Source organism: Tenrec ecaudatus, chromosome 11, assembly GCF_050624435.1.
Source record: "Tenrec ecaudatus isolate mTenEca1 chromosome 11, mTenEca1.hap1, whole genome shotgun sequence".
NCBI classification, from domain to species: domain Eukaryota; kingdom Metazoa; phylum Chordata; class Mammalia; order Afrosoricida; family Tenrecidae; genus Tenrec; species Tenrec ecaudatus.
Window position 1 is genome coordinate 70,688,612 of NC_134540.1, and position 15,843 is coordinate 70,704,454.

The window sequence follows — 15,843 nt, forward strand, 5'->3', positions numbered from 1 at the left end:
ACCTTAGGTGCCCAATGCCTGAGGGGGTTCAGAGGCAGTCTCTCACTGAAGCCTGCCACCACCACAACCACGAACGTCGGTCAATCCCCTCATTTTACTGAAACCCACACAGGTGCGGAGCTTTGTCCAGGGTCAGACACCAGTTGAAGACGGCCTGACTCACAGCCCTGTGTTCTCTCCACAACCACGCTGCCTACGAGAGCGACCTCTGAGCGGTGAGGTTCACTGCCAGGCGCTTTCTTTCTGAGTTACCGAGTCTACTGGCATAACCCTTGGGCGGCAGAACAGCGAGCATTTGCACCCTCTTAATAAGGCACGGCCGGGTACCTGAGACGCAAACTGAGCCTTGGAGCGAACACCTGTCAGGCAGCAGCCAGACTGGGACCTCTTTTCTGTGCTCCCTCTTAGCCACGGGAAAGGAGTCTGCGGGCCTTGTCTCCTCCTCTTCACCCCCCAGCTCCCCGCCCCAGGAAACTGCCCAGGACTGCCTGACACAGGAAGTCAACAGTCCACAGCAGGGATCTGGTGCTGGGTGTACATCAGCGTGGCCTCAGCAAAGGCGTTAGGAACGGACACCTTCTATACTACATAGCTACTTTAGAGCAGGCGGGAGGGCACAAAGTCCCGCATCGGGTTCTGCAGGGTGAAACCCAGAAAGCACCCTCACAAGAGCAGAGGGCAGGAGGGAGCCAGCCAAGGCCAACCTCTGTAAAAACACAGAGACCAACATCTTAAGTAAAGGAAAGCAAATCAGAAGATTACATGCTTTCCCTCTGCAAGACTTGCCTCGGTTCTGTCCCTCTCTTCATAACTGCTTCTTTTAATAGGGTCTTGTTTCCTATGTATGCACCACTGAAGCAAACGCGGCTTTGTGCAAACAATAACAAAGTAACTTTTTAAAGTAAAGGAGTAGGACATGTTGAATAAGCCACGGAATCTGGTATTCAGAGAGCTCAATATTAGAAAACCTATTTAAGCAATTCCTTGTGTTTACTGATTAAAAGGAAACATTTATGCGCCTTCAACTCATGATTCCAAAAAAGAAACAAGATAAAACAAAATTCAACCTATCAGAAAAGAATCTTAGCACACTTGAAACAGAATTTCCACTGTCTTTAATTGAGGCTTTGTATTCTCAAACAGGCACAGAGAACTACTGTGAGAACAGACAGACCCAGGGTACAGATCCTGTGGGGGCGGGAATCTAGACTGGGCACAGTGGGTTCCACGTGGGTGCGGGCAGGGCGGGGGTGGACTCAAATATCCTCAGACTCTGACCTCACTCGGCATAAACTCTAGACACTCCAGCTTAGGATCTCTTAGTCAGGACCAGAACCTGAGAGCCATAAAAAATCTGAAGATTTCACTACATAAAAAATCTTAAGTATCTGACACACACCAAAAAAAAAAAATCCAGAAATATGAGTGAAAAGACAAGCATTCAGTATTTAAGCTAAAAGTAAAAATATCATGAAAAGAAAAGTAAGTGAGGGCCTGGAACAAAGTATATGCATCTGAATGTTTAAGGCTGCTATTAAAAGAGATTTAGTTCTAATATAAAAAGCAATTCATGAAAGACATGTACTCTCTCATTAATGATTAGGAAAAGGTCTTGACAAAAACAAAACCTGATTTCCACAAGTGACCAAGGTGTAGGAAGAGGAATCCCCATCAGTGTTCCTTGAACTGGATGCAGGCTCACAGAGCCTTCTGAAAGTCAGCTAGACAGTGGCTGGCCTCCCCTTGTGGGTCTCTGAACCTAGAGAAGTACTCCTAGAGTTGAATAGGAATTATGAACAAGGGCATTCACTGCAGCGTTAGGATAATGGGTCCGTAACTGGTGAGAGGGCACGAGTGTGCACACACGCACACAGTGAAACACAAGACCACTGCTCCCTGCGTACCAATAGGGAGTGGTGCCACGTGTCCTGCTGTGATTTCAGTTTTGTCCACAAAAACGACAATAACGAACAAGGATGTCCCTCCAGCTGCTAACAGAGGCTCTTATCTCTGGTAGAGCTCTGCTGGGTGCTGGGCTTCAGACACACTGGGCTGCTGCAAGCCAGCAGGCGGAAACCACCGGGCGTTCCACAAAAGGAAGATGAAACTGCCTTCTCCTGTAGAGAACTGCCCACCTTGTTCTACAGCGTCTCTATGAGCCAAGCTGACTCGATGGCGGTGAGTTTGAGTCCTTCTTTAACATCGGTGTGCAGTGGTTAAGTCGGCTAACCAAAAGTCCAACCTTTCGAACCCCACCACCGCTCTGGAAGAGCGGGCTCCCTTAAAGATCCACAGCCTTGGAAACCTCCTCTGCTGCACGGATTGCTATTGGTCCGAATCAACTCGACAGCAGCGGGTTTGGGGCTTGTACCTCTATTATCTCTAGGGCTGGTGTTTTAGAAATTTTTCATTTTCTAAATCATGTACTTCTTCAATGTTTACATTATCTAAAATAAAAACAATCACTTAGAATTGGGGAAAGAAGAAAACAAAATAAATTTTAAAACGTCTACTCTTCTGCACAAAAGTAGGAAGGGTAGTTATGAACCCAATGCATGTCAGGTCTCCACATAACCTTTTCCCTCAGCAAAGGGGTGGGAAACTTGTGGAACGGGTGGGGCACAGTACTCTGCTCCCCGCCCCCAGTTGCATCCTGGAAAGCGTGCTGTGGCCCACGTAGCACCTGGGCCAACTCAGTGGAGAGTGAAGGAAAGCACACTCCATACTCCAGTCCAACAGTGCTCCTCGCTAATCTCCAATCCAGGGGGGAGGGGGCTCCTCAGATCACCATTTACTACTATAAATATTTTACTTGTGCCCTCAAAAGGTGGCAGTGAAGGGACACAGTCCAACATCTGTGAAGGGGCGGGGCTGGAAAGCAGTATGCTCAAAGAACTAACCTCAAGTACAACTCCTGGCTGAGGAAAACTGGGAAGGAGCAGACATTAACTAGCAGGCACATGTTTAAACATGCTTCATATTTAATCCTCACAATTCAGGAACTGTGACAGGAAAGGAGACACTCACAGAGGTGCCAGGCTTGCTCAGCTACAAAGCCCGAGTCTGGGTTTGAATGTGATCTCCAGGGTGCGTCCGCGATCAGCCAGCCTCAAACTGCCCAGCCCTGAAGCTCACGTCCTCGGTCCTCCCGGGCACACTCACCTGTGGGCCGGAGGGCAGGGCCTGGGGGCTGGGCTCCTCCGACAGGGCTGCTGCTGAGCCCATGGGGCTCAGGGTGGTGACTCGGCTCGGCTGGCCACGCAGCGTCAGGGTGATGGTGGTGGGAACCTTCAAGCCTGAGAGGGAGACACGGAAGCAAGGTCACTGCAACACCACCAACCCACGCCTCCTTGCCGGCTGGTCGTCGAGAGGCAAGAGGAGAGTGCCTGGGTTCTCTGGTTCACACTGCTGAATGCCTGAGAGTCAGAGCTGGGACCCTGTGGGCTTGGGGTCTTCATCACACCTTGCCCATGTGAGATGGGAAGGTCCTGAGGGAAGTTCTCAGAGTGGGGAGTCGCCACGTTGGTCCGGAGACTCACCTGATGCTTGGTTAGAGATCTGAGCCAGGCCGGGGAGACTGCTGGCCAGCTTGGCGAGGCCCCCGTTGGTCAGCAGCTGGTGGATGGCTGTGGGCTTCCCACCGGGAGTGGCACCCAAGGAGGAGAGCGTGGTGGCCACAGGAATGGTCCGGACGATGGTGCTGGTGCCCGTGGTGATAGCTCCCAGGCTCTGCATGGGGGCGGGCAACTTCACAGTGGTGGCCTGTGAGACATGCAGGTCAGGGTCAGCCAGTTTGGAGGGGTCCAGAGAGCACGATTAAAGGCTGGTGTGGACTGGGTGCCCACCATGTCCAGGGCGCTCTTTGGGGCAGTTTGCATGCATTAGTAATGCTCAGACACTGCAGGGCAGGCATCATTACCATGACAGACAAGGAAACAAAGACACACACAGGTCAAAGGCTACCCAGAAAGGGATGGAATCTTAATCTCTGATCGCTCTCAACTGTGGAGTCAGAATTGCCTGTCCTGGACTTGCTGTCCCCACACCAAGTATCCCTGCCAAAACCAAATGAGCTGAGACGGTCTCCTCCCACAGCTGCAGGGAGTGCAGGTCTGCACCTGTGGGGCGGGCCCTGGGGGTGGATTTGCTGGGAGGCCAGAAGTCTTGCTGCTGATGTCCTGTAAGCTGAAGCTGAGGCCTTGGAGGAGGCTGCTGGCTGACGTGGCACCTAGGCGAGGGGAGAACGGGCATCAGCATAACTGGACAACATGCAAGCAGTCCATAAGGAGCCACGTATGCCCACCCTTGACACCCAGAAAGCACACCCACTCCTTCCATTGGGCACCCCAACTGCTTGCAAAAAAGGGCAGGAAACCCTCCCACGGCCAGCACTTGATGCCCACATAAGGAGTGGTACTATGCCAAGGACAGCACTGACCACCCCCCTCCCACCCCTTCTCCCTCACCTGATCCCTTCCTCTAGTTTCCAAATCGCTCCTAACCACCTGTCCCATGTTCTGGGAACTTTACAGAGGAACCAAGAGAGAGTGATCTCTACTTTTCAGAAATCTTAAATTCCCTCCTTTCTTTCTAGGGACCCAGATGGAGGTTTTAAGTCAAAATAATTCCAAATACCCAGTTTGCCCCACCTCCACCCACAGCCCAGCGCACAGGGGCAGGCCCTCTGGAGGGAGCCAGGTCTGCAGTGCCTCAGCCCAACGTGGCTCAGGTGAGTCATGTATGAGCTGTTCCAGCAGGGGTGGGATGGGAGAAGTGAGGGGAGCAGCCAAGGCAAAAAAAGTCTCGCTGCGCTCACGACTGACACCAGGGTTTCATTCCATCCAATGGTGCATGTGAAACACCAAGATGAGATACAAAGTAGTCCATGGATTATCAACCCTTCATACGGGGCAGGGCCCAGCACCAACAGACAGGAACATGCCCCACACCCCTTCCAGCTCTGTGGCAAGCCTCCCCAACAGGCCTGCGATCCAGAAGAGCACCCTCCAGAGTCGGCTCCAGGCACTCTCCTCTGGCCTCCCTTCTTCTGGGCAGGGGAGACTACAGGTCACACGGTACCTGGAAGGGAGCTACCCGGAGAGGTGGCCACCAAGCGGCTCTGGAGTGTGTGCAGGGCACTGGGCGCAGTGCTGCTAGAGACGGCCGAGGGGCTGGCTGCCAGGCTCCCTTCACAGGCAGCAGCTGACCTGTAGACAAAGAAATGAACTCCAGCATCCAAATGTCAGAGGGCCGCCGACCCTAACCAGGGGAGGAGCCAGAGGAGGGCCCAGGAAGGCTTTCAGAAACAGCTAGAACCTCTGGTTTCTCCATTCCACCTCCAAAAAAAGATATGGCTCAGTGGTGGCCAGTGGTAGAATTCTTGCCTGCCACGGGGAAACCTGAGTCTGATTTCCGGCCAGTTCGCCTCAAGCAGAGCCACCACCTGTCTGCCAGGGGAAGCTTGCTGTGTTGCTCAACAGGAGCCAGCAGAGATCTCACGGACAGACTTCAGAGCAGCCCGCCTCTCCAAGCACGGAGAGTGGAGCAGACACAGAGAAACGCAGGACTCACTTGGCTGTGGTGAGAAGCCCTGTGAGCTCCTTGGCCCCTGCGGACGCTTGGCCCAGGGTCATAGTGCTGGGCTTCCCTCCTGAGGCTGCAAAACACAAAACCCCAAGGCCTCTGGTCAGCCCTGTGGAGCCCCCACCTTTTGTTGTTAACAGGGTAAATGCTCAGTAACATGGACAAGACACAATTCTCGCTCAGCAGGGGCAGGTCACTTTCTCCCCGCATGCGCCTCATGCCTTCTGTGCTCCAGGGACACCCACAGGTGGCCTCCAAGACGGTGTGCTGCGTCCCACGAGAGCTCAGCTCAGACAGGGGTTGGCTCAGCAAACCGAGAGGGAAGCTCACCTTCTGGAGCGCCTCCCTGGGAAGGGATGCACTGCCCGCCTGCCGCGTCCCCTTGGGAGATAAGGGACACCTTGATCTTCGGCCGCTTGGAGGCTTTACTGCCAGAAAGAGGGCTGGAGGGAAGATGCCGCTTCAGCTGGACGCGCAGATCCTCTTTCTCTGTGTCCTCCACTTGTTCTGATGAGACGGGCACTGAGAGAAGGGGTGAAGTGAGCTCCCATATACCCCGAAGGAGGTGAGGGGCACAGGCACGTCCACAGCCGGCACCCCACCCCTCACAGAGGAACGACCTCCTTCTGCAGGAGATGGTGGGCGCCTCAGTCCCACCTCACTCAGGCCCCATCTACGGAGGAATCCTGCTCAAAGCCTCTCAGAAGATGGCTCCATCGCCCCTGGAGTCAGAAGTAGGGGGGCCTGAGCTGGTGGGGAATGAAAGGAGGAGACACCCCGACCCTGCCTAACAAAGGCCAACAAACACCAGAGCACTCACGTGGAAAACCCGACCACAGTCACTTCCAGCCTCCCCCTCCTGACAGCTGGGGGCAGCAAACAATCCACAAAGACCCCAAGAGGAAGCAAGCCATTCGGTGGCTCCACTCTGCTCAGCAAGCCCAAGGTTGAGGGCTTATTTGCCATTTGGAGGCAGGGGGCTTGGGGCTGGCTTTGAGTTGCTACTGGGTCAGCGAGCATCTCAGCCCAGACAACATTACAGCTCCAACCCCAAGGCCACAAGGACCTGTCGCAATCACATGTCCGAATAGAAAGAGCGGCACTCTGTCCACACAGAACCTGGGCCCCTCAGTTAGCCCTCAAGACGCTCTCCTCTTGAAATCCAGAAGCCCACTGACTGCCACGTCTCAGCATAAGCAAGCAGGGTCAGGGAAGCACTGGGGGTGGGTGGACCTGGCGGGGGACCACAGGGAGGACCCCTCCCCCTCCCCCCATAACCAGCTGGGATGGGAGGACTGCTGCAGAGGGAGCGTGTCAATGCCTGGTTAAAATCACAACAGAAAGGAGGGTCGAGGCAAGAGGAGTTTACAGGTTTCATGCTTCTGAGTTGACCTGCAGTGGCCAGGCCGGAACCAAGAAAAGAACAGCAGAGAGCAAACTGTATAAGGCAACGTAGGCTCACAGGCAGTGGATCAGAGGCACCCGGAGACACAGGGCCAAGAACCACGGTGAAGGAACAAAAATGAGGAGACAAACAGAGCTGCATGAGAAGCAGACATAAAGGGTGGGGATGAGAGGGGACCTCAGAGCAAGCAGAGTTCACAAGCATCCTGACCCAGAGGGGAGGCAGGAGAGAGAGAGAGATGGGGATAAGAACAGAGTGAGCAGGTGGGGGGGGAGGGAGAAAGAGAGAGAGAGAGAGAGAGAGAGAGAGAGAGAGAGAGAGAGAGAGAGAGAAAGCGAGAGAGCAATACTCACCAAAGAGACAGGAGGAGGTGCCGGGAGGAAGAGCTTTCCTCACCAGCATATTTTGTTTCAGAAAAGCAGCAAACTGTGCTGGAATGAATCAGAGAGAATTACAGGATCACAGCCAGCCATAGGAAAGGGTAGGGGCAGGGGTGTGTGTGAAACAGCTGGAGCCCAGGGTTATCCAGGGGCTCTTTCTAGAGTTGCTGCGAGGGATCAGACGTGGCTCTGCCACTTCATTGCTCCGCGAGGTCATCCCTGAGTGAACAACGCGTACCCGAACCCGACTCATGGGCCTTTTGCCAAGACTCAGGGCAACAGAAAGCGAGTGTGATGTACAGGGAGGCCTTATAAAACTCCCTGCCCCTCACCCCCCCAAAAACCCACTGTCACTGAGCCAATGACAACTCACTCACTATGACCCTATAGGACAGGGTAGAATTGCCCCCACAGGGTTTCCAAGTATGTGACTCTTTACAGAAGCAGACTGCTGCGTCTTTCCCATGCACAGTGGGTCATGGGCTCTGTCAAAGTTAGCCATTCTCGCGCCTCCACCTATGTACCAGCTCTGCCCAAGTCAGGGGTCTATGATCACTGCTCTCTCCCTCAGATTCCCAGCTTCACAGCCTCCAGCAGAAACATAAGGGGCACACGCAGGTCGGCCTCCAGTCACCTCCCTGCTTTTCTGTTCAACAGTCAGTCTGCCAAGCAGCCTCTTCCCAGGCCCCCCACTTCCCGAAGAGCCCACAGGAGGGCCACTGCTAGACACATCATCAGAAACCATGCTCAAGAGGTCTCCCACCAGGGCCTGCCCAGCTGGATCAAGTTGGGCACTGTCTTGACCTGCCCACTGACTTTAGACCTTCTTCCGGAGCCTTTGCTGCTCTCAAAAGTGCATCCATACAGAGACACACACATTTCCCAGCCTGAATCTGAAGACCTAGGGGTAGAATCTCAACTCTTCAAGGGTAGGACGCCAGCTGAGCTTCCCTAGCATCTGATGAGCAAAATCCATCTACACACACACACACACACACACACACACACGCACGCACGCACGCACGCACGCACGCCCATGCCCTGAGCACTGCTGGCCTGCGGGTGCAACAAGGCAGTGCCTGGATGAGAGAAGACACAGCTTCCCCGACAGAGTTGGAGAAGTCTGTGGCCAGTTACAATCTGAAGACTTCTCGAGGACGCCAAGCCAAAGCTGTAACTCGGGGCTACCAGCCCTTCTGTTGCCTCTACCACTGCACATGGCCCATGATGCCCTCTTCACCCTAATTCTACCTGAACCGACAAGGTGGCGAGGGTGGCCCCGCATCCTCAGGAGTGCTATGGCTGCCAGGATTTCCCCCCTGCCATGGGGCATCAAACTACAGCTGGAGAACCCGAGAGGCTGCGGCCCAGGCGCCTACCTTGAGCATGCCTGTGGGTCAGCACAGCTTCTGTGCGCTGCATGTGCCTCTTCAGCACCTGAGAGCTTCCAATCTGGCTCGATTTCTGGGCGGAAGTCACTGTAGTCACCTTGGTCTTAGGACTGGAGGTGGGGCTGCTGGACACGCTGGAAAGGTCCTGAGTGGGGCGGGAAGGACAGGAGAGTGGAGAGCACTGTCTGAGTCCACTGTCAGTCAGCATGGACCCTGGAACAGCCTGGTTCCAGGAACTCCTCACAGGACCTCAAAGACCTACAACCCAGAAAGTCGAGGGACCGCCTTGCAGTCCTGGGTCATCAGTACAAATGCTCCCACCTTCCCTGTGTGCATTACCTCTGAGCCCGAGGGTGACGCGGGCAGCTTCGAGGCAGGGGAGGCAGGCCGACTTCCCCGGTCAGGGGCCTCAAAGGCCATGTCTCTGCGGGCTACGTCTCGGGGTTTCTTCTTCTTCTCGGCATCCTGATCCCGAGGCTCAGAGCCCACGTGCCCTTCAGCACGAGTCAGCACTCCTGTCAGGAAGTCCACAATCTCATCCTGGTGGGTAGAGGAGCCAAGACCAGATTAGCCCTACTCTGGAAATAAGACCACCTGGATAGTTTCAAAATAGCATTACCTTCACCTTGGCATTGGTGGACGGATATACCACTCCCTCCACATTCAAACAGCCTGGAACAAACCCATGACTTTAAAGGGTCCTTCAAGGTGCCCATACTGATGCCCACCCGTGAGAGGCATCCCAAACCAGGTGCGTCCGCCCATTCTACCACTCCCCCTGCACTAAACCCCACCTCCCCCATGCTTCCCTCACCCCTTACTCTTCACGCCCTGTCACTTTTCCTTCCTCTCTCTCCATCTTCCCCCTTGTCTTTGTTGATGACACAGTCCTATCAGAGGCCCCAGTGGGCAGACACTCTTCACCCACCACCAGAACTTAAGGAACTGCTGCAAACTAGAGCACGGCTACGAGGTTAGAAAGAAAGGGCAGGCTAGACAAGAAAGCAGCGAAGCAGCTGTTTACCTGAATGCATCTGTCTACCATGCTCTGAGTCAACCCCTCGGATTTCTTCTTTGCTTTGCTTATTCTGGAAGAAAAAAGAAATGTTTACGCCTTCATTACGCCAGGACACCACAGGGAAATAAGAATGCATTCTTCATCTCTGTTGGTTATTTTTCTAGATCCAAGGCTATGTTAGCCTGCAGGCAGGCAACCTAACCTCTCTGAATCTGTTACCACATCTAAATATAGAAATAGGTAGATACTAAATAGAAATCCATAGCCTCTACCTCATGGAGCTTCAGGAATGAAAACAAACCCATGTCAATAACCAAATATAGTGCACGTAGGTGAATGTTACAAAATTCCCACACTAGCAGAGCCCTGGTGCTGCTGTAAGTTAAAGCACTGGCCTACTAACAGGGCCAGCAGTTCAAACCCACCAGCCTCCACCAGCTTTCTCCCAGGAGAAAGACTGTCTGCTCCCATGAAGATTCATAGCCACGGAAACTCTACAAAGGGTCGGTATAAATCGTAATTAACTGGATGGGAATCGGTTTGGTTCTTTTGGTTTTAAATATTCCCCCAACTAGGCCCAAACACTGATATTTCTGTGTAATTACCACTTGGCTAAGATTATCACAAAGGGAAAACAGGGGCCACAGGTTAGTTTTAAATGGATAAAAGAAAATTAATACAGCCAGCCATATCTCCTCTTCTAAACATTTTCCTTAAAACCCCTAGTCTGTAAAAGGGGTCTAGGAGGAGAGAATGGTGCACCAAGTGAGAAGCTGAAGAACACCAATACTCATTTCCAAATGCTGAGAATTCTCATCCTGAGTGACACCCTCATTTTACAGGTAAGCAAAGAAGTCAAGACTAAATTCAGATCACCCAGTCCTCCATCCTCAGCCAGTCTTTTCAATGGTCTGGTATGCATGTGCAAGCTGGCACTGAGTAAGAAACACTGAAGAACTGATGCACTTGAACGAGGGTGTTGAAGAACGCTGAAAGCAGCATGGACTGCCAAAGAGACACACAAATCTGTCTCGTTAGAAGTAGACAGAATGCTCCTCAGAGACAAGGATGGCACGACTTTACGTAGTGTACTTTGGATATGCTGTCAGGAGACACCAGTCCTTGCAGAAGGATGCTGTGCTTGGTAACACAGAAGGGCAGTGCAAAGAGAGAAAACCCTGAACGAGATGGATGGACACAGTGGCCGCAACAATGGGGTCAAATATAAGAGCTGTGAGGAGCACACAGGACCAGGCAGGGTTGCTGAGTCAGAACCAACACAGTGGCACTAACAGTACTACATCTCACCAACAGCGTCACAAATGACCGCTCCCTGACAGCATCCCATCTCCCGCACAGCAACGCGCTGCTCTGCTGAAGAGTGTTTGTTACCAAGAAAAGCAGCCTATTTACATGAACACAGTGCCTTCCAACATCCACGCAACAGAATACCACGCAGCTAGAGATGGGAATGTAGACTTGGTGCATGCTACAATATGAACAGTGCATGAAGACATTATGCCAAGTGAAAGCCAGTCAGTCACAAAAGGACAGCCCTTGTATGACCTCACTCATAAAAAGACAAGAGGCAAATATATACAGGCCAAAGTTAATTAAGGGTTGCCAGGTCTGGGAGAGAGGGAAAGGCGGATTGCTTATGGAACAATGAATTCCAGTTTATGGTGATGAAAAAAATACATTAATTAAAGGTAGGGTGGCATAATCAATTGATTCAACTGCTATCACTAAGTTGTATCAGTGCAAAAACTGTGTGACAGATATATTTACAACACAACAAACAAATACACAAAGAGTAGCTAGGGAAGCCACTTAACTACACCTAAATCTTAGGTTTGGTTCTGGTTTCAGAGGTTTAGAGTTAGGTTTCCTGGGACATTCCAGTTAATTGGTCTAATATCTGGTTAGGAATTCTGCTCTGCCCTGGCTATCTGTTAGTGATTCTGTTTTATTGTGTTCTATATGGGGCCTTACAGGCTTGCAATTGGACAGGCCAACAAGCACGATTGGTTTCCACTTGCCTAGAGCAAAGAGAAAGGAAGAGCCAGGAACATGAAAAAATGCAAAGTGTAGCTAACTGCTTCCATGACAACTATCTCCTTTGCTAAGAGGCCAAAAGAACTAGATGGCACCCAGATATCACGACTGAATTGCCTTGATTAACAGTAGTGTTACAGATAGTTCTTATATGCCAATCTCTACAGATACATAAATGAAATCACACATTTTCTCTTAAAACAGTAACATAATTATACATCATTGACTAATAAATCAAACTATGTGATACTATGTATCTATAGAAAATTTCAAATATTTAACATTACACAACATTTGAGCTATTGGACTCAACGTACTGTAAGGGTGACCTGAGTCTGTCAGTATGACAATCTCCACTGCACTCTCTTACATTTGAAGCTTATGTCTTAAGACCTTTTTGACTACGGATATAGTCATTACTGAAGTAATGCTTTCGTGAATGCAACAGATAGACTGGGATTGCTGCTCAATTTAAACTAACATCAAATCGATGCATATCATAGAATTTCCAGATTAGAAGGCTTAGAAGAAAATGAATTGGGATATAGCTTTGTCTTATTAAATGGCTACATGTTAGCATAGATGGTAGGAGATAAAGGTAAATGTTTTCCATAATTTTCGTTGAGGAAATCAAAATGCGTCAAAATGACGTGTCTCATAAACTTAGTCCTAAAGATTCTCTAGACGAATCCTAATCAAAAGGAGAAAATTGCAGAACAAAATGTCAAATTCTTAGGGAATCTAGACTTTCTGGAGCCAGTGAGAATAATCCACTGAAACTACTGCTCTGATATGACCTGGAAAACTTAAACCGTGAACATCCCTGTCTTCTGATGCCTCCCTCAACACTGTGCCATCCAAGTGGCAGCACTGAGCTGGGAAGCTCAGCAGGGCACTGAGTGCATGTGAATGGGGGGGCAGATTGGGGGGGGAGGGTAAGAAAGGTACAACTTGAAGAATGCAGTCAACATCACTGAATTTCCCATGCAGAAGATGCTGGATCAGTTCTGCTTCGTGTATTCTCAACAACTACCAAGCACATTAAACCATAATAACCAAGGTAACTTTTTGTTAGCACACAGTCACAGCAACATCAGGCACTTCCTGATGTGATGCACTAAGACACCTCTCTCCCAGAGCACTCTGGCCCAAAACACAGCTACAGTCAATGTGTGCTCATGGAATGATTCTGAACCCAAGAGCACTAATGGGACAAGGGGCAAAACTTGAATCTGTGGATTGGATAACAGTATCATTATCAATGTGAATTTCCACATTTTGACACTTGTTCCATGGCTAAGGAAAATGTTATCTTTTGAGAAATACAAAAACTTCAAAAAGTTCATGGGAAATGGAATTAAAATAGAATTTTCCTGTCAGCTTTTGAACCCTCTTATATAACTCAAGAATATACAGAAATTAAAAGGTTTTTGCAAGTACGAGATCATTTTATTTTTTTAATGGGGCAAAGTAAAAGTAAACCTGAAACTTATGGTACTACGCTTGAAATCATTTTAAAATGTTAAAAAAAAAAAAGTTAATTCTTACTTTTAACTGAAGAGGCTAGTCTACAGTTACATTCCACCTTATAGGCCCACATGGCTCTCTGGCAGCTCTGGGGCAATCTACCCACCTGAGATTATCATCAGCTCCCCCGACCACCACCAAGCTGTTCTCAGCCCGGATCTTCTCCCGGAAATCCTCCATGGCTTCAGGGTGACACTGCAGGGAATTCTGACCAATGACAAAGAGGACTGGAGTCTTCATATCCAAGAGGGGATCATCCACATCCTAAAACAAGTACAGGTTGAGAATTGGACAGAATCTTAACACTGACCTGAAAACTCCACTCAGGAGAGCCCCTGGGTACCTGCAGTCTGGAGGGACAGCAGGTTAGACAAGGCTACTTCCTCACCCGAACCGGCTATTGATAAAGCTTGGAACTTCCCCCATTCTTACCCCTCTGGGACCATCCACAGTAAGCAGAGGAAAGCCAAGGCAGACAACTGCAGTGACGTACTCCATCACCGACACCTGTAACAGAACAATATCTCTAAAGGTCAACTGATATGAATGCAGCCACAGCTCATCCCAAATCTGAGGGCCCAGGGCTACCAGCCAGGCCCATCTCCCACTCCTCTAGTGCCCTCTCCTAGCCCTCAGAGCTGCATCAGTCATTCAAGAACACAAAGGGAGCCATTCTCCCTTAGTGAAGAAAACCACTCCCTCTTGAACTGAACATGTCGCTCCTGATCATCTCAAATTCCTTACAGCGCTCACTGAGTTACACCAACCCTAGACCAGGAAGCAGGGGAGAGAGCCTACTAGGAAGGGGTAGAACAGGAAGACATCAAATTCCACAGTGATGAAATTTTGTCAGTTAGAATAACTGAGTTTTTTAGGTGAAAGAATAGCACAGTGCTTATGTTGGGGGTGGGGAATAATTTCTTTACCCAGGTTACAGCTGCTGAAATATATAAATATATGAAATGATAAATTAGTTAGAATTTCCTTCATAATAATTCAGGAGATGAGAGAGTGGGCAGAGGAAGAGGAAACAAGCTGGGCCATGAGAAGACCATGGATAAAGCTCTGTTAGGCTCATGACATTGATCTAGTTACCTGGCTTACACTTTTCTTTAAACTTTTCCACAGTCAAGTAAAAAATGTTTTTTCTCTGCAGTTTCAGATGCAATGACACAGGTAAAGCATCTAGGACCGTGCCTAGTGCACAAGGAGACACTGGCACCACCACTGCCATCAGTGGTGGTAGTGGTGGCAGCAGTCCTCTAACCCACTATCACCTCCAAATAAGATGGAAAATACTTACATGACAGGCCACCAAAGCTCCCGTATTCCAGCCAATCAGGATGATGGGTTTGTGTGGGAAATGGTTGTGAATCTTTGTGGGAAGAGAAAGAAGACAGTGAGACACAGGGAGCAGAGACAGGCACAGAACCAGCCCAGACCGGAGAGAGGAGTGAGTGGCTCACCTCCAGCACTTTGCTTCTCACAGCCCCAATCATATGCTCCAGACACTGCAGGATGCCAACCCCGCTGCCATTGTTCAGTAGGTGGGTGGCTGCAGGGATGACCTGCTCCGAAAGAACGTGCCAGCAGACTCAACTCTCAAATCCCTCTGAATCTCCCCCCCTCCCCTCGATCCCTTCAACCTTTGATAAGCACCACCAGAAGAGTTAGGGGATAGTCGTTTTGGCCCCCTCCCCGTGAATCTCTTCTCAATACCCCAAAGGGGAACCCCTACCTCCTCCTCTAACACAGACCTTGCCCAAGCAGGACAGCTGAGACTGCCAGAAGCGGTGGCGGCGTGAGGTGGGGAACACAGAGCTGGAGGGGCCGGAGGAGGCGATGAGAATCAGAGGCGAGCCGGGGAGTTTGCTCTAGGGAGAAAGAACCCCCATCCAAAGAAACCATGAGTGGGAGGTGTCCTTTTGGTAAACCTACCTATCCCGATGCCCCTCTTATCCCAACCAACACTCAGTTGCTCACAGACCTACATTAAACACTATCAGAAATAAATAACTGGGGGAAACCGTTAATCCCTTTCTCTGCCTCTTGCCGCTGCCATGGCACCAATTCCATGTTTCAGTCCTGAGTTGTGCAACTTACTGGTTTGTTATGAGAAAGCACCCCCACAGCAGGGTCCCAGGGCCTCTTCAATAGGAGAGACAAGGCCTCTGCTCCCGCAGCCCCCGTCTTGGTGTTAGACGACACCAGCATCCGGTCAATCAAGGTGGGGATCTGAAAGCAAGGGAAAAACAGTGTGAAGTGGGGCGCTCTCACCTCCCGCAGTCAGCTGAGAGGACAGAGCCCCACCACCAGCCACACAGACTTTCACCGGGGCTCTTGGAGATGCTGCAGGACAGAAGGACCAGTCGAAAGAAGGCTGGAAGGCGGCCTCCAGAACTTAAAAGGAAAATTGGTGCAGGCCTTTTGAAAACACTCTGGTGATATACATGAATAGGACCAATGACATCGATTCCTTACCCA

The 15,843-nt window shown here is 50.7% G+C and overlaps 1 protein-coding gene across 8 annotated transcripts in view; it reads right to left on the minus strand.

The window, feature by feature from the left end:
- The window catches only part of KANSL3 (KAT8 regulatory NSL complex subunit 3), a 41,671-nt gene that overhangs the window by 4,871 nt on the left and 20,957 nt on the right, over positions 1 to 15,843 (minus strand). For 7 of the 8 annotated variants that reach the window (XM_075563176.1, XM_075563172.1, XM_075563174.1 and 4 more), the window contains 16 exons: positions 15,463 to 15,594; positions 15,117 to 15,233; positions 14,826 to 14,927; positions 14,663 to 14,734; positions 13,792 to 13,866; positions 13,466 to 13,623; positions 9,784 to 9,847; positions 9,099 to 9,299; positions 8,748 to 8,904; positions 7,342 to 7,419; positions 5,914 to 6,105; positions 5,572 to 5,656; positions 5,080 to 5,207; positions 4,119 to 4,228; positions 3,540 to 3,762; positions 3,163 to 3,296 (listed from right to left, as the gene is read on the minus strand). In XM_075563176.1, coding sequence (XP_075419291.1) covers positions 3,163 to 3,296; positions 3,540 to 3,762; positions 4,119 to 4,228; positions 5,080 to 5,207; positions 5,572 to 5,656; positions 5,914 to 6,105; positions 7,342 to 7,419; positions 8,748 to 8,904; positions 9,099 to 9,299; positions 9,784 to 9,847; positions 13,466 to 13,623; positions 13,792 to 13,866; positions 14,663 to 14,734; positions 14,826 to 14,927; positions 15,117 to 15,233; positions 15,463 to 15,594 — 2,028 coding nt within the window. The remainder of the gene's footprint in view (positions 1 to 3,162; positions 3,297 to 3,539; positions 3,763 to 4,118; positions 4,229 to 5,079; positions 5,208 to 5,571; positions 5,657 to 5,913; positions 6,106 to 7,341; positions 7,420 to 8,747; positions 8,905 to 9,098; positions 9,300 to 9,783; positions 9,848 to 13,465; positions 13,624 to 13,791; positions 13,867 to 14,662; positions 14,735 to 14,825; positions 14,928 to 15,116; positions 15,234 to 15,462; positions 15,595 to 15,843) is intronic. The other variant, XM_075563177.1, reaches the window with a different exon arrangement.